The 18,676-nt window shown below is 51.2% G+C and overlaps 1 protein-coding gene across 1 annotated transcript in view; it reads right to left on the bottom strand.

The window, feature by feature from the left end:
* The window catches only part of THAP12 (THAP domain containing 12), a 139,026-nt gene that overhangs the window by 13,080 nt on the left and 107,270 nt on the right, over positions 1 to 18,676 (bottom strand). The window contains exon 4 of the mRNA XM_085623280.1: positions 5,618 to 5,654. Within this exon, the coding sequence (XP_085479406.1) occupies positions 5,618 to 5,654 (37 nt within the window). The remainder of the gene's footprint in view (positions 1 to 5,617; positions 5,655 to 18,676) is intronic.

The following is an 18,676-nucleotide window of genomic DNA, read 5'->3' as shown; positions in this document are numbered from 1 at the left end:
GCTTCAGCGAATGTGGAGGGTGTGTGCAAGGTTAGGGCTGTGGAGCGCAGGTGTCTGGTGGGTTGGTGAAAGTTCAGGCGGTGGTTGATGTACGCTTATCCCTGGTCGAGTATGGCTTTGTAGGTGTGTGTCAGTAACTTTAACTGGCATCTCTTCTGAATGGGAAGCCAGTGGAGATTCCTGTGGAGGGGGGTGATGCAGGTCTGTTTGGGGAGGTTGAGGATGAGCCTGGTAGATGCGTTCTGCGTAGTCTGGAGTTTCTTGAGGAGTGGGAGGTTATTCCGGCATACATCGCATTTCCGTAGTCTAGCTGGTCTGTGACAAGGGCATGAGTGACTGTCTTTCTAGTTTTGATGGGGATCGATTGGAAGATTTTCTGGAGGGTGTGGAAGCAGGCGGAAGAGACTGCATTATCTGGCACTTCATGGTGACTTTGCTGTCCAGGATGATGTTGAGGCTGCGGGATTGGTCGGTAGGAGTGGGTCTGGGTCTGAGTTCGGGAGGTCAGCAGTTGTAGTCCCACAGGGAGGCGTACTTAAAATGAAAAAAACAGCACTTCCGGCTTGTCTGTGTTAAGTGTTTGGCAGTTGGTCCTCATTTAGTTAGCGACACTCATCATGGCATTGCAGGAGTTTGTTCTGGTGTTGAAGGGAACTTCAGTAAGCGAGAAAATGAGTTGGGTGTCTTCTGCATAGGATTTGATGTTGAGTCTGTGGGTTTTGACGATGTCAGCCAGGGGTTCCATTTAGGTGTTTAACAGGGTAGGGCTGAGGGATGATCCTTGGGGTCCGCCGCAGATGATGTTTTTAGGTTCGGAGGTGAAGGGTGGTAGGGAAATTCTCCGTTCGTCCTGAGAGGAAGGATGCCATCCATTTGGGAGAGTCTCCCTCGATGCAGACTCGGTGGAGTCTTCTGATGGGGGTGTGGTGGGATACAGTGTTGAATGTTGCTGAGGTTTAGGAGGATCAGGGCAGCTGTTTGCCCCCAGTCGAGGAGGGTTCTGATGTCGTCAGTGGCGGTGATCAGGACGGTCTCAGTGCTATGGTTGGTGCGGAAGCCAGAATGGGAGGCGTTGAGTGGGTTGTGTTGTTCATGGTGTTCAGTGAGTTGGTGGTTGATAGCCTTCTCAAGGACTTTGGTTGGGAATGGAAGCAGCGAGATGGGGCAGTAGTTTTTGAGGTCACTTGGGTCAGTGGAGGTTTCTTCAGGAGATGTCTGACTGCTGCGTGTTACCATCTGTCGGGAAAGGCAGCCGTGTTGATGAAGGCGTTGAGGATGCTGGTGAGTTTAGTGCCAATTTCTTTGTTTCCAAGGTTGAAGAAGTGGAGAGAGCAAGGGTCTGCAGAGTGGATGGAGGTCATGATGATTGTGGTGTTCTGTGTGGTGACTGCATTCCATGCGGTTGGTAGTTGGCTGGTGTACATTGGAGAGAGAAGGTTGTTAAAATCAAAGTCGGAGGGTGGGATTAGAAGTTGTTGTAGAAGGTGGATATCCTATTGTGGAAGTAGTTTAAAAGTGTGTCGCAGAGTTACTTGGAAGGGCGGACCATGTTCTCGGGGCTGATGGGAAGGAGAACTCTCAAACGACGTTGAAAAGTTCCTTACTGTGATTGGTGCTCGCTTCGATGCGATCATTCAGGAAGTCTCTTTTTGTGTCCTTGATGCGTTGGTGGTATTTGTTGAGGGCTGACTTGAAGATGTTTCATCTGTGGGGTCCCTGTTGGTGTGCCATTGCCTCTCTAGTCATTTGCAGGTGTGAATGATGGTCTTGAGTTCTGGTGTGTACCAGCGGCTTGTCTTGTGAATGTGCTGGTTTTGGCTGGCTTCAAGGGGGCAACTCTGCTGACGATCCAGTCGGCAACATTTTGCACAGCCTGTTCCAGGTTGGTTGCGTTGTCGGTCTGGGTAGTTTTGAGCGCATTTGTCCACTCGGTCTCCATCACTTTGTTTTAATTGTGGTGGGAGGAGCTTGGGGGCCAGGTGGTAGTGTCGGGGCACCTGTGATGGTGAAGTGAACTATTGCACGGACTGTCCAGGTGAGTTTGGTGTCATGGCTGTACTCTACTCTGTCAATATAGGACTTAAAAATAGTTTGGAATATATAACATAAAATTTGCAGAAAAGGGGACAGCGCAGTAGAATTTGAGTAGAGGACTCCTCGCATAAACAGATCATAATAGATGACCGATCAAACTGACCCAGTGGGAAGCATAGATTACATTGAATAACGCTGAATCTAAATGTGGTAAGAAGGATCTGATCCCAGGTATTAATAACCATATCAAAAATAAAGTTTCTCTCCTACAGTCGTGCAAATCATAAGGTGCTCGGAGTTTATGCTCTTGGGTAATTAGGCGGCTTACCTCCTTAAAGCAGGAAGGTTTAGTTTTAACCAATCTTTATCTTTAAAGGTTAGGCTCAGGGATTCAGAAAAATTGAAGGCCTACTCAGTTTGTTAACAGCTTACTGGATGTGAGAAAACCATCGAGTTTGTGGCCCTAGTTCACAGGACAGGCAGACTTCTATGATACCCCTGTTGAGTGTCACCCGCAGGGTACACCAAATTGAGCACCATAGTAATAGCGGGGCAAGGCTGATCGAGTCCTCCACATATGCAAGCCCAAGTTCCTCATGAATGGCATAAGTAGGACCCCTGGTGTGCAAACCCAGGATGTAGCTATAGACCCTATTTTCCTCCAATAGTAGAACTCTCATGTTCTTATGGCCCCATACCTGGAGCCATACATTAGAACAGGTAGGCACTTTCTTTTGTAGATCTCTAACAGGGGGCCTATAGGTTTGCTATCAATAGAGGAAGGGAGGTTGAATTAAATCCCAACAGCATTCAAGAATCTCAGTGCCGTTTCGACAGACATGGTCCCCAGCGGCCTTTTGAGTCAAATATAACGCCTAAGTAGGGAAAATCATACATTTGTGCTATAGTTTTTCCTTGTAAGGCCAAGCTATGAAACTTAAGGTTCTTGGGTCCACATGCCATGACAGTTAGAAAGTTGAACACAAACAATAAAATATTCCACTCCAATTTATAAAAATCGAGAATATTTGAATGAACAAAAAGTAACCAAAAATACATAAATTAAATAAGAGGAACCAGAGATATGATTTTAATTTTTTTCGATAATAAAGGCACCAAAAAGCGCCAAGTGCCAACTGCTATCTAACTGTAGTGCTGACTGCAAAGGAGAGCAGATCGGATACAGAGACCAGGTCCGTCCCGGTCAGAAGTTTTACTTTCTGACTTAGTCCCTGAAATTGAAGTTAAAGATCCTCAGCGGGGTAAGGCAGTACACTGTGGCCAAAATGAATTCCATGAGATCGGATATCAGTCGGGTGAAGTCCTGGTGAAGCTGTTGACTTTTGGCAGCAAAGCTCCAAGTGGGAGAAATCAAATATTTGCCCCCAAGGAAGGCCCCTCACCGGCCAAATACTTTTGCCCCATTCACCCAGTGAGGATTTCTATTATCGGACTTAGTCACTTTTTTGGACCTCAGATTCTTCAAGTGGGGCAAGGCTGCAAGATGTAGCCTGAACAGGGATCAGTGAGGCCAGATACTTTCTCCACAATGTCCCATCATTTGCTGATGTGGAAAAGCTCAGAGTGGGAACAACCTGTAAACTATACCACTGTGCCCCTTTCTACCTAAAACCAAGATGGCAGAACCTTTCTTCACCTCTGCAGAGCTCCCTGGGCCAACCCAGAGATGTCACCACAATAATGGGGAAACCCTCCCTTGTGGTCATTCCAAACCACTTTTGGGTGCAGCTCATTAACCAATGAGATTGGTCCCTCATTGGCTGGCAGGACAATAGAGCACAGGTGTGAGAACTACATTTGGCTGTGGCACAATAGGCATCCGTTGAAGTTAATTAAGGTCCTGGGCAGAGACCAGATGGCCATTCTGCCGGGGGGAGATGAGGGGGGGGGGGGGGGAGTTGGAGGGGGTCAATCTCTCTCCCTATGTCTCAGCGTTTGGGAACCACTTCACACCTAATAAAAGCGGCCCATTTTGCTCAGGCAGGTTAATTACAACTTTCTAAAAGTGTCATTTTAAAAAAGGTAATATGAAATCTGACTTGACCATTACATTAGATTTTAAATTGATATTAAAATTAGTCCTCGAATCATGTTTCCAGCTACTCCCTAACTGAGCACAAGTTGTAAAAAAAAAAATATACAAGCCAGGGCCATCGGCATGAGGCTACTGCAGCTTGCACAACCCATTTCCTCTGCCAGTTTTACCATGACACTATAAACACAATTAGTGACCATCACTCTCCTAAACGTGTGACAATTTAAACTCAAACTATTCCAAGCCCTTACAGCTATAACAATGGCTTGGGCGGCAGGTATTTGTCATTTTTAATGTATATTAAATTAAAAAAACAACTGCTGTCCTCATCTCTAAATTAGATAGACAGTGCCACCATGTGGCAGACTGTCATAACTGCTGGTGTTGACAATTAAGTGCCGGTGCCAAGCACCAGGAACCACCGGCTCAAATTAGGCACTTCTACCAAACCTAAGTTACGTATGATATAGTGTTATAAAGTAACCCAGTGCTTCCCTATGGGAAGAGCCTGCCTTGCCACAGAGACGAACGACTTTGGAGGTATTCCACTCCTGGGAAACATGAAACATAAAATATACATGTGCTATTTAGGGCGTACCTAAGGGGTTCCTTATTAGTATTGAAAAGGAAGGTACAGGCCTGGTAGAAGGTTTATTTTGTCAGGTCAAATTAACAGTTTTAAAACTGCAAACTCAGGAAGTAGAGGCAGACCCGAAGACATTTTGCATTGTCACATTAGTGGTGGCACAATATGTGCTGCAGTCTAACATTTAACTTACAGGCCATGGGTACAATGTTGTACTTTACTTGGGACTATTAGGTAAGTCACATAAACCATTCAGGATTGTAGCCAATTCTATTGTGTTTTAGGACTCTGATCACAAACAATGGGCACTGGAGAAAAGCATCCCAGTGTACAGAGTTCAAAAGCAAGCAGAAAAATATAGCAGAAGTGGGGGGTGAAAAAGCAAAAAAAAAAAAAAGACAGAGCTAAAAAGAGCAACAGCCATTTCCTTGGCAGTTCTTCGTTGAAGGCAATGTGGAAAACCCCTCTCCATTGGTGGGGTCAGTCTCAGCCTCACATCCTCTAGTCAAGTCTACTCCCTGTGAGAAGTTGGACTACCTCAACAGTTTTAGACCTTCCCTCAAATTCTGTCTCTGGTAGTATTGGTAGTCTGTCAAGATCAATCCCAGCTACTAACCTGGTCCATGGAGAACCCTTTTCAACTTCCAACCCTACCTGGGATAAAGCAAGCCCTAGCCTACCTACCCATAAAGGAAACCTACCCACTGAATTGCCCCACCGTGGCCAACAAGGTGATGTGACCAATCTTGCCTCCCAGGTCAGACTTCTGTCCCCGAGTGAGGGCCCCCAAAGTCAAGAAACCAGGAGAGGCACAGACAGCTGTCAGTACCAGGAATCAGGCCCATATCTATCCAAGGACAGGTGGAAGGACCTGAAATTTCCTTAAAACAAAACAATTGGAGATCAATGGCACATATTTCTTTACCATACTGATCACTTACGTTTCTGCTGTCTGAGTAGTTGTATTTCCTCTTCACTCTGCAGAAAGAAAATATGTAATTAGAGAATTTCAGATACTTAGAAATTCACTAATTGCATGCACCTGTATATAAAACAAGAATGTGCTATGGAAACTTAGCCTAACAATAACATACTGGGCTTGTTACATGAAACAAAATGGTCAGGAAGAAAGTGCAACTTTTGCTAAAGTAAATAAAAAAATGTGTGTGGACTTACAGAATTTACTGCGGAAGCACACAAATATTAGCTACTGATGAAAAGTGCATCGAGGAGTGAGGCGTAGAAGGTACAGGCTAGACACTTAGCCCACAGTGAGATGTTCCAGGGCTTTCACTGTCCACAGACCAAATTTCACTGCAATAGTTCTGCTCTGGTGGTGGGATCTTGTAGGTGAAGGTGTATGTTCGGCTGACTGCACTTTTTAACCAAACCAAATACATCAATGATCATGCAGGGTGTGATCACTGGATTATAGGATTACATGGCAACCAGCTCCTGTTCTTCCAACATGAAGTATGGGAAACAGTGAATGCTAAAGCAGCAGGCATGCATTCTCACCCTCTGGGAGGTCCCTTCTATGAAACATAACATGTGTGGAGGCAGAGCATGTGCATACAATTGCATTGCAAATCGGGTCCACTGTGTGTACAGCTTGCAATGTGTGACTCATTGAGGAATACTCAAGTACATAAAAATAGAATGTTCATCTCCCAATGTGCCATCCCTAGAAATTCAGGATCTTGTGCGTTGAGGAAATTTGTTGCTCCAGTAATGAATAAATAAGACAGATTTTCCCACTCTTAAATAAGCCTACCATAGACTCTGATGACCTTGCCACTTACCGGACCTTCACTCACCTACCATTCATAAGCAAGATCATGGAAAAAGCTGCCTATGTTCAACTCCAATATCACATCAGTGCTAATCATCTCCTGCACTAATACCATTCTGGCTTCAGATCATGTTTCAGCACAGCAATCTCTACTTTATACATCGTGGACGATGTCCTCCTGATCATGGATGGTGAGGACTTTTAAAACCTGATATTGCTGGACTGCTCGGCTACCTTTAACACGGTCAACCATCCTGGAGTCTCAAATGGAATTCACCACTAATCTTCTTCACTGGAACTCTTCCTACCATTCCAAACAACACCGGTTTGTTCACGAGTCCCAAAAGATACCCATCAACTGCGGAGTCTCCAAGGGTTCTGTACTGTCATCTTCAATCTCTAAATTGAGCCACTTGGTGCTCTACTCACCGATACCAGCATCACGATTCAACAATAAGCCAATGATACATACCTCTATTTGAAACTATCCTCTGCTTCAGACATCAAATGCCTCAAAGATGCCTGCACATCATTCAGATCTGGATGGCCTTTGCCTACCTGAAGCTCAATCTAAACATGACAGAACTCCTGGCTCAATGACAAACCTTGATAGGTTTCAACCCTAACTTTCACCAAATGCCAAGTCACTTAGATTCATCCTGGTAACCAAATTAACCATCAAGGAACATATAGCTAAAAAATACGATACTCTGGCACGAGAACTCTATTTTAAAGAAAATGAAACTGTTTCTTCCAGATAGCGATTTCAGAACTACTGTTCAAGACCTGGCACTCTTGCATCTGAACGGAGGTAACCCCCTGTTACGTGGCTTCTATGCTCCACAGTGGCTCCACACTGGCCCCACTTGAGGACATCCTACAAACTGCAGCACAACTCATTCATGGCGTGAAACAAAAAATCTCATCACTCCCATCCTGTCTTAACTCCATTTGCTCGCTCCCTTTCTGGGCCCACACCATCTTCCAAGCCAGCAGCATAATTTACAAAGCCATTTCAATAAGCACCGTCGCTTATCTAGCAGCCAAACTCATCATCTGTGGTGGTTCTTGGAACATCCAAAGCCAGGATATCATCAGACTGCAGACTTTGAAGTGTAAAGAAGAAAAAACATGGCAGCAACGTTTTTACATTTATGGATGCAAGATCTGGAACAGCATCCCCGCATCCATCAGGATTGCCCCAACGTTGCTCCAATTTAAAAATAGAAAAGTGTTAAAGGCTCAACTCTTGAAAGAATACTAGATCACAGTCCATTAACTGTCCATAACCCAGCTACTTCTGCTATTGCTCGTTGACTTGTTGCTTGTCTTTGATCCTGTATAGTGCTCTGTTGCTTTTTGTCAATGTTCGCACTACAGAAATAGCATATACATCTAGATGCGCAAAGAAAGTTGGTCATACGAGTGCTCCTGTACGAAGACTGGTGAATGGTTAATGGGAGCGGTTCACACATGTTCATCCAGCTCCTTTATCTATCAAATAAAGAAATAAGCACTGACAAAGCCAATAGGTCTTGGTTGCAAACTACTGGATTTGCCAATGCTTATTTGTAAAGCATATAGTGGAAAAATATATATATATATATATATATATATATATATTATACATCTCAAAATCCACAACTGGGCGATGGCAGTTCCTTCCCCACCATTTCAACAGCATACGAGGACACGGACCGTGAATAAGTGCAAATTCTTTGTTTATTGTTTGTAAAGTGCCGCCATAACGTTTCGGCTCCTCCGAGCCTTGATCACATGACAATGTGACATTGGCAATCCACAGTTTTTAAAGTGACAGTGCTTGTTTTAAAATCAATCACATGACAGAACCAGTAATAGATATAGTAGACATACTATGGTACTGAAATGTCCTCAGCGCTTATAAAAGTGCATGATCAACCTGATATTTTCTACGTACGTTATTGTCGGTGTTGGACCCGGCCTCGTGGCCTGGTCCTTACCCCCGTGGATTGTGCCCGTTCCCCGCCCCGGCCTTCACGGGCCACCCTTCTGAACTGCACCGAGGCCCTTCCTCCTGAGCGGCAGGAGGTCGCATACCCCTCGTGGCTCCGCCATCTTGTTGGCACCCACGTGACTCTGTGCACCAGCCAGCGCGACCCCGCTCAACCCGGCCTCGACCCCAGCGAAGCCCCGACATCGAGGCACCACGAACTGGCCAGGGGGTGCCGCAGGAACCATTCATCGCCCCCGGCGGAGGACAGTATCGATGGGACCCCCAACTGTCCTCCCCTTTCGAGGTGTGATCGCCCTGCAACTCCCTTGGGCCTGGCGCCTCTCCTGCTGGGCGTCTGGCCACCTCCACCCGGCCTCTCCGCCCCCACCGGGCGCCTGGGTCCGGACATCAAAGGGCTCCAGACCTATATCTGGGGCGACCCCGCCACAGATCGGCAGTTGTATCCCGGAGAGAGCCCTGCTGATTGAATCGCGGCTGACCCCACGGAGAAGAACTCTTGTCGGAACCATCACGAGCCCTGCTGACTGCGTCGCGGCTCCTTCTTGTGAACACTTTGAAGCCACCTGGAACATCGGAGCCCTGCTGACGCTGTCGCGGCCCAACCTCGCTGAAACCTCCCTCGGAGCCCTGCTGACGACGTCGCGGCTCGAGCTGAGCAGAAACCATCTTGAGAGCCCTGCTGATTGGATCGCGGCTCTCCACGAACTGTCCACCAGAGCCCTGCTGACGCCGTCGCGGCTCGACCCCTCCAAGATCCGGAGGTCCTCCAGCTTGAGGATAAGAACTGGGCCCCAGGTACCCTCGTACCGTACTCCTGCCGAGGACTGTCCCGCTACCCCTACCCTTCCAAAGAGACACTGAGACTTTTGGTGGATCCCTCGATCCCTTCGTGTAAATATTGACCTCGTAACCTTTTTATTGCTGATAAAGAATTGCTTGTCTGGAGACAACCTCCTTGAGTCCTGTGTGGTGGTGTTACTGTGCTAGTACGTGATAGGAGAAGGATCTCTCAGGAGACTTCTCGGCAGCGCTCGGCTACTTCGTACCGTGTGAGGGCCCCCCTTGGTGGTCTCGCCGACTCCTCGGGGTCCGCCTTCCAACATTTGGTGGCCAGCGACGGGATCCGAGCCGAACGCAGTACGTACCAGCCAGTACCCACTAGCTACCCATCCAAACGTACAGTAATCATGAGCAGCCAGGAAAACAACGCGACAATGGAGTTCCAGCCCGAACGGCTGGAAGAATATACGCACAAAGAGTTAAAACAGTTCTGCAAAGACAAAGGCATTGCAACCACCGGCCTAAGTACCAAAGAGGACATGCAGAAAGCTCTGAGGACATGGCTGGAGGCCGGGGCAGGCCCCCCCCCAGGAAGAAGGTCCCTTACCCCTGACTGAGACCTCATCAACCGCACGGACTCCGGCAACCGGAGGAAGAAAGAGCCTAGAAACCGGCCTCTCCGAAGAAGAAATACGAGAGCGGGAGAAGGTCCGGAACCACGAGCTAGAGCTCGCACGACTGCGGCTGGACGGCGAACTCCAGCTGGCGGAAAAGAAACTGGCCCTAGAACAGCTACGGCTTCAAGAGGAGATAGAGGAGAAGAGGCGACACCGGGAGTTGGAGGAAAATAAACTGACCCTTGAGCACGAGCGCAGTCTCAAGGAGCTCGAAATCAAGGCAGAGAACGGAGGGACCAACGCCCCCAGTACTGGAGACACTCTACCGCCTGCCGAGACCAAGGTACATATCCCGAAAGAGGTCGTCAAGGAGTACTACAAGAATGACGACATCCAACAATGGTTCAAGGCCTACGAGGTGGCCATGACCTCTCATCGGGTGCCCCGAAAAGACTGGGGTGCGGGCCTGTGGGGGCGGTTCCTGAGTGAGGGTCGAGACACACTGCTCCAGCTGCCGGAGGAGGTGATGACCTCCTACGATCACATGAAGGAGGCTCTGCTCACCCGCTACGGGCTAACCGCAGAAATGTACCGCCAGCGGTTCAGAGACTGCAAGAAAATCCCGGGCACCACCTGGGTGGAATATGTGGACTTTTTCAGTCGGGCCCTAGAAGGGTGGATCCGAGGTAGCAAAGTAACCACCTACGGGCAGCTGGTCGACCTCATCGTGTGGGAACATCTCTCCAACAATTGCTTCGTGGAACTGAGACAGCACCTCCTCGACAGCAAAATGACCGACCCGCGAAAACTCGCCGTCGAGACCGATCGATGGGTCAACTCCCGGGTCCCCCGGAACTCAATGGGGGAGTACCAGAGGAACCCCACCGGACTCCCCCGCCAACGCGGTGGAGGGGGAGGGCCGAACAGGAACCGAGACCCTCCCGTCGGGGCCCCCAGGAGTCCCCCTCGAGGGCCACCGCAGCAATAACTCTCCCCGAGCCTAGCCCGAAGAGGGGCGCCCCCGGTCAGATCCGGACCACGGCCACCAGTAACGTGCTACGGCTGCCAACAAACCGGACACTATGCCAGCGATCCGGTCTGCCCCCTGAACCGAAGAAACGGGGCCGGCGGGCCCCCGCCCCGACAGCTGGCGGCTGCCGCCCTGGGAGAAGGAGAAGAGGAAGAGGAGACCCTCGACCGAGGGACCACTGAATGGGAGCCGGCAGCCATGTCCCTGGTCTGCCTGGGTAGCCGAGAAATGGTACCCTGCACCCCCATCCCAAGCAACACCCAGAAGTACTGGCAGCAGGTCACGGTCAATGGACAACGGGCCGAAGCCCTTCGTGACACCGGCGCCAGTGTCACCGCTGTCCGCTGCCACCTGGTGACCCCCGAACAGATCCTACCGAATGTGCTGTGTCCCGTCCGGACGGCCGACAACAGCGAAAGCCTGTGCCAGATGGCCCTGGTCCCCTTCGAGTGGGGAGGGGTGACGGGGCTGCTGAAGGTGACGGTACGCGACGACGCCCCCGTCGACTGCCTCCTGGGGAACGACTTGGAGAGTTCCCCCTGGGCTCAAGTAGAGCGACGTGAGCACCTCCGAATGCTGGGACTCTCTGACTGGGCCTGTGCCATCACCCGGTCCATGACCGCCCGGGCCCCCCGCTCATCCTCGGCCTCCGGGGCCGCCCAGCCCGAGGGGCTCGCACCACCTCCCGCCAGCAGCGAGGGGGAGGCGGACACCGACCCTGGACCTAGTGAATCCTCCCCCGAAGAGATGGCTTCCCCGTGCGCCCTACCAGAGCTGATACAATGGCGACACGAAGGGGGCCCCACCCGGGAGCAGTTCCAACAAGAGCAGCAGTCCTGCCCCACTCTCGAAGGGGTCCGCCAACAAGCGTCCGCCCAAACCAACGGGGACCAGACCGGCACCCACTGGGTCTACTGGGCCGAGGGCCTGCTATACAGTGAGCAGAAAGTGGCAGAACTCGGGGCCAGCCGAGTGTTGGTGGTCCCCCTCCGCTTCCGGGAGTTCCTGCTCAACCTGGCCCATGATGTGCCCCTCGCCGTACACTTGGGGCAAGACAAAACGTACAGCCGTTTGGTGACCCACTTCTACTGGCCCCGTTTGGTGACCCACTTCTACTGGCCTCGGATGCGGAGAGACGTGGACAACCACTGCCGGTCCTGCCAGACCTGCCAAGCCAGCGGGAAGACGGGGGGTCGGGTCAAGGCCCCCCTCCAACCCTTTCCAGCCGTCAGCACCCCGTTCGAACGGGTCGGAATCGATATCGTGGGGCCCCTGGACCCCCAGACCGCCCTGGGCCACCGCTTCATCCTGGTCCTCGTGGACCACGCCACCAGGTACCCGGAGGCGGTCCCGCTAAGAACTGTAACGGCCCCCGTGGTAGGCCGGGCCCTAATGGGGATCTTCTCCCGAGTGGGATTTCCCCGCGAAGTGGTGAGCGACAGAGGCACAAACTTTATTTCCAGATACATGCGGTCCCTGTGGCAGCAGTGCGGGGTCACATACAAGTTCACGACCCCCTATCACCCTCAGGGGAACGGACGGGTTGAGCGGTTCAACAGAACATTAAAGGGAATGATCCAGGGCCTAGAAGAGCCCCTCAGGTGGAGATGGGATGTCCTGCTGCCGTGCCTCCTGTTTGCCTATCGGGAGGTCCCGCAGAAGTCCCTGGGGTTCAGCCCGTTTGAACTATTGTACGGACACCCGGTCCGCGGACCGCTCAGCCTGGTCAAAGAGAGCTGGGAGACGAAGCCCCAAGGCACCCCTCCTGACGTCTACCGATACCTCCTGACCCTCCGAAACCAGACCCGCAAGTTCCGAGCCCTGGCCGAAGCCAACCTCGAGGCCAGCCAGGAGGACATGAAGCGGTGGTACGATCGGAACTCCTCTACCATAGAATTCGAGCCAGGTCAGAAGGTATGGGTCATGGCCCCGGTTGAACCCGGCGCCCTCCAGGACAAGTGGACCGGGCCCTTCAAGGTAGTGGAGAAGAAAAGTCCCGTCACCTACCTGGTCGACCTGGAGTCCCCCCGGAACCCCCTCCGGGTCCTACATGCTAACAGGCTAAAACCCCACTTTGCCCGGACCGAACTGAGCCTGCTACTGGCGACCGACGAGGGGGGCGAGGACGACTCCGAGCCCCTGCCCGACCTCTTGCAGTCCAACGTCCATGATGGAACAATCGAGGGTGTCCAACTCGCCTCTTCCCTGACTCCGGAACAGCGCAACGACTGCCAGCAACTGCTTCAGGACTACGCAGCCCTCTTCTCCCTCACCCCGGGGGTGACCCACTGGTGCGTCCACGACGTCGACACCGGGGAGAGCCCCCCCCCCGTGCGACACAGAGCCTACCGGGTACCCAACCGAGTGCGGGCCTGCATCCAGGCCGAAGTAACGAAGATGCTGGCCCTGGGGGTCATCGAACCCTCCGACAGCCCGTGGGCCAGTCCTGTCGTCCTGGTGCCAAAGGCCGCAGCTCCCGGCCACCCCCCGGAGTTGCGATTCTGCGTGGACTACCGAGCCCTGAATGCAGTGACCAAGACGGACGCCCACCCTATACCCAGGGCCGACGAACTCATTGACCGCTTAGGGGCCGCTCGCTACTTGAGCACGCTGGACCTCACCGCCGGGTACTGGCAGATCCAGCTCACCCCCGGCGCCCAAGAAAGATCCGCCTTTTCGACCCCGGATGGGCATTACCACTTTCGGGTGATGCCCTTCGGAATGAAGAACGCCCCGGCCACTTTTCAAAGACTGGTGAACAAGGTTTTGGCCGGGCTTGAGGCCTTCAGCGCGGCCTACCTAGATGACATTGCCGTGTACAGCAACCACTGGGCAGAGCACCTCCTTCACATTAAAGCCGTCCTGGCCGCCCTCCAGCGGGCCGGGCTCACAATCAAGGCCAGCAAATGCCAGATCGGCCACGGATCCGTGACCTATCTGGGCCATCAAGTGGGGAGCGGGCAGGTGGCCCCTCTCCCACCGAAAATAGATGCCATCCAGGCCTGGGAACCCCCCACTACCCAGACCGCTGTCCGGGCCTTCCTGGGTCTCACCGGATACTACCGGCGGTTTATCCGGGACTATGGGAGCATTGTTGGCCCCCTCACAGAGCTAACGTCCAAAAAGCAGCCCAAGAAGGTGCACTGGACACCCCGCTGCCAAGCAGCCTTCGACACCCTAAAGACCGCAATGTGTACTGCCCCGGTGCTACAGGCCCCTGACTACAATAAGGAGTTCGTGGTGCAGACGGACGCCTCCGAGTATGGGATCGGGCCGTCCTGTCCCAGGCCGATGAAAAGGGGCTCGACCGACCAGTGGCCTTCATCAGCCGACGGCTACTGCCCCGGGAGCAACGATGGAGCACCATCGAGCGCGAGGCCTTCGCTGTGGTGTGGGCCCTTAAGAAACTCCGGCCCTACCTCATCGGTACCCACTTCCGGGTCCAGACCGACCACCGGCCCCTGCGGTGGTTAATGCAAATGCGGGGCGAGAACCCCAAGCTGCTGCGGTGGTCCATCTCGCTACAAGGGATGGACTTTGACGTTGAACACCGGCCTGGCAATGACCACGCCAACGCCGACGGCCTGTCCCGCTTCTTCCGCCTTGACGAGGAGAATCCCCAAGGAGATGGGTGACTCTCCATGCCTTCGGCTGGGGGGGACGCCTGTTGGACCCGGCCTCGTGGCATGGTCCTTACCCCCGTGGATTGTGCCCGTTCCCCGCCCCGGCCTTCACGGGCCACCCTTCTGAACTGCACCGAGGCCCTTCCTCCTGAGCGGCACGAGGTCGCATACCCCTCGTGGCTCCGCCATCTTGTTGGCACCCACGTGACTCTGTGCACCAGCCAGCACGACCCCGCTCAACCCGGCCTCGACCCCAGCGAAGCCCCGACATCAAGGCACCACGAACTGGCCAGGGGGTGCCGCAGGAACCATTCATCACCCCCGGCGGAGGACAGTATCGATGGGACCCCCAACTGTCCTCCCCTCTCGAGGTGTGATCGCCCTGCAACTCCCTTGGGCCTGGCGCCTCTCCTGCTGGGCGTCTGGCCACCTCCACCTGGCCTCTCCGCCCCCACCGGGCGCCTGGGTCCGGACATCAAAGGGTTCCAGACCTATATCTGGGGCGACCCCGCCACAGATCGGCAGTTGTATCCCGGAGTCGAGAGCCCTGCTGATTGAATCGCGGCTGACCCCACGGAGAAGAACTCTTGTCGGAACCATCACGAGCCCTGCTGACTGCGTCGCGGCTCCTTCTTGTGAACACTTTGAAGCCACCTGGAACATCAGAGCCCTGCTGACGCTGTCGCGACCCAACCTCGCTGAAACCTCCCTCGGAGCCCTGCTGACGACGTCGCGGCTCGAGCTGAGCAGAAACCATCTTGAGAGCCCTGCTGATTGGATCGCGGCTCTCCACGAACTGTCCGCCAGAGCCCTGCTGACGCCGTCGCGGCTCGACCCCTCCAAGATCCGGAGGTCCTCCAGCTTGAGGATAAGAACTGGGCCCCAGGTACCCTCGTACCGTACTCCTGCCGAGGACTGTCCCGCTACCCCTACCCTTCCAAAGAGACACTGAGACTTTTGGTGGATCCCTCGATCCCTTCGTGTAAATATTGACCTCGTAACCTTTTTATTGCTGATAAAGAATTGCTTGTCTGGAGACAACCTCCTTGAGTCCTGTGTGGTGGTGTTACTGTGCTAGTACGTGATAGGAGAAGGATCTCTCAGGAGACTTCTCGGCAGCGCTCGGCTACTTCGTACCGTGTGAGGGCCCCCCTTGGTGGTCTCGCCGACTCCTCGGGGTCCGCCTTCCAACAGTCGGCTTCGATATTTATCCAAATATTGAAATATTGTTAATAAATATGTGCAAATTTCGCAAGTGTGTAAAAACAACAGTAATTGTGCCTGGAATGCATTGTGGATATGCGCATATTATGATATCAATGTAGACCATATATATTTGCATATCTTGCTAGATTAAACCCTTAACAAGACTCCTCACTGAATAAAAATACATAATTAGTGGTGTCATGAACATTAAGGGATCCATCAGCACAACCATAATACAAGTGACGTTGATAGGCAGCATATCATACTTAGTAATATACATTGCGTTGAATTGCGATCATCACTTATTACGAGCGGTACCATCGCCTATGATCATTTAGTAATCATACACATCTTATGCACTCTATACATGTCCAATTGTGCTGAAAGTACCTGTGTCAGGGATGAAGTGTGAGGATAGTGTGCCCTTCATCTTGGTTTTCAATTCTGAATTATGCTGCCACCTATAGGTCAGTCACGATTACATGACGACACAGTATACTGAATCAAATGCATGTTTTCAAATATTACGGGTTAAATCCTCATGGTGTCTGTACAAACAGATCATCCCCTCAGTGGCTTGGCTCAATATGTACATAATTCCAAATATTAATGTGCAAAAGAAGACAGTCAGTATTACATTGGACATGCCCTAGGAAACATTAGCCAAATCTTACTTGTTCGGACTTCTACTGGTTCTGAAGAAACTTGTGCAAAGAGTGCTGAAAGTGCGTAGTGTCAAAAATGTAAAAACCTTTCTAACATCCGTTAGGCCATTGTCTTGTTCCAATTTTTTACTGCTTCTTTTCCTTCTTTTTTTATTTATTTATTAATTCGCTTTGTATTGCTCTTACCCCTTTGTTTTATATCATTAGTGACTCATTATATTTACTTCTCTTAATCATATTCTGTGTTTTGTTTGTCCTCTCTTCATAGACCTTGTACTGGACCCATACAACACTTACTATCAGAATGCTGTAGAGCTAGATGGATGGGTGCTCGGTATATTGCTGTAGAGAAGGCTGTTATTACATATTCAGATTATAAAATATAATCTAAAAATATATAATTATGATTCCAATATGTATCCAGATAATAGAATTAACTCGACCAGAAAGGATGACTTTGTACACAGCTTATCATCTTGATGTCTTTTTGTATACTCTCTTTCCATGCAGAATAATAAATAGGATACAATTATTAAAATCCCATTATTTTATATAATAAATATTAAAAATATAATTAATAAATATCTACGAATCTTACTATTATAGTTTACCTACCATGCATGTATTACAGTCAGTTGTTAGGATAAGCTTGTGTGTAGGTCTTCTGTAATGTTAAGAACGCACGGACTCTTGGAATCTAATTGGATGATATACTTCGTTTCTAACTTGCGAAGTTTAGATTCCTTGTCACTGTGGAAATTTAGTTCGTAACTGAACATTATCTGCGCCATCTTGTCTCTCTCCAGCGCCGCACGCAGAAACACACGGTGGCCATTTTTTTTTACACCATGGCCCCTCTCCCCGCTCATTGCCGTTCGCCAGCGCGTCCCTCTGGCCCTGCGAACATCCCCCCGCGCGCTGGCCACCCCCGCTCTCTCATACATGGGCCATAAACCCCCTCCTTCTGCGTGACCCTGCCATGGAACCACATCCCGCGCCTGACCAACACCTCCTTTCATCCCATACATGGTCATACATCCTTTTGATAACCCCCTTCCTCTGCGCCCGATTGTCCGAACCGATCCCAGGCCATCACCTAACCCTGCGGATGCAGTTTATTGCCCCTACTGTAAGGGAGACACCCCACATCAAAGGGATTACAGTAGATCCACACCCAACCCCCTGAGACCCGACCAGTCGCACACACCCCCAGGAATTGGCGGAATGTCCAGCTGTGTGATAGCCATCTCCTACTATGGGTGGGGTGGGGACTTCTATTGTAGATATGTGTGGGAACAAGCTTGAAGTGGGGATTCCAAGGATGTCTTTCCGTACATCAAAGTCTCAACAAGAATGTATCACATGTAATAAAGCAATAAACCTGTGTATAAGAGGCCAGGCCTCAGAGATGTGGGGAGAGCACCTCGAGAAGATTCCTTGTTGGTCTGATCTGATGTGTTCTCCTCCGGAGAGAATAAAACTTTGTTTCCTGCCTTCCAGTCTCCAGCGCCTGCCTCTTTTGTTGGTTAATCATCGAATGGTATAAGAGGCGATTACCGCCGGGCAATACTTAAGGTTATGTTGTTCGCTGATTGCCCATCCTGCCTTTTTTTTACAATTGGCGTCCCAAGCGTGGGGCCCATCAGCGACACGTGGATCCAGTGGGAGAGGTCCCGACGACAGAGTGAACGACTGCAACGATCGGAAGAGCTCCTGCCTGATAGACCCTCGTCTGGCAGCCGATCATCCGAACTTCACTGGTTCCGAACCGACCTCTCTCGAGTGATCTACGGTCCTGACTGGGAACCATCAGGAGTGCCGCGGCAAATACGGAGAATAGAGGACGATCGGGCGCTGGAGGCGGAAGACGAGAAACAGCCCATGCGGTCCAGGTAAGGTCGTGTAAGAACGACAAATTGCGAAACGATGATGGTTCTTTGAGACATTCGCTGCTTACAAACGAGGAAGAGTACAAATACTCTATCTTCCTTTGTGGACAGTGAAGGGTGGGTAACGCGGACTTTTGTCCCCCTTTTGTAATCTGTCGTGCCTATCTTTTCTCCCCACTGATTGTTTGATTGATTGATTGTCAGGGTAGCTCTCTTTTTCTTTGATTATCAGAGTAGCTCCTTTTTGAGGCATTCCCTGTCTGCAAACGATGAGGGATAGAAATAGTCTCTCTCCCTTTGCAGATAGTGAAGGATAGGTAACGCGGACCTTTGTCCCCCTTTGTAATCTGTCGTGCCTATCTTCTCCCTACTGATTGGTTACTTGGATCTAGTTCTTTTGAG

Source organism: Triturus cristatus, chromosome 8 (assembly GCF_964204655.1).
Source record: "Triturus cristatus chromosome 8, aTriCri1.1, whole genome shotgun sequence".
Lineage (NCBI taxonomy): Eukaryota > Metazoa > Chordata > Amphibia > Caudata > Salamandridae > Triturus > Triturus cristatus.
The sequence above is the reverse complement of the archived record's forward strand: the minus strand, read 5'-3'. Positions and strand labels throughout refer to the sequence as shown.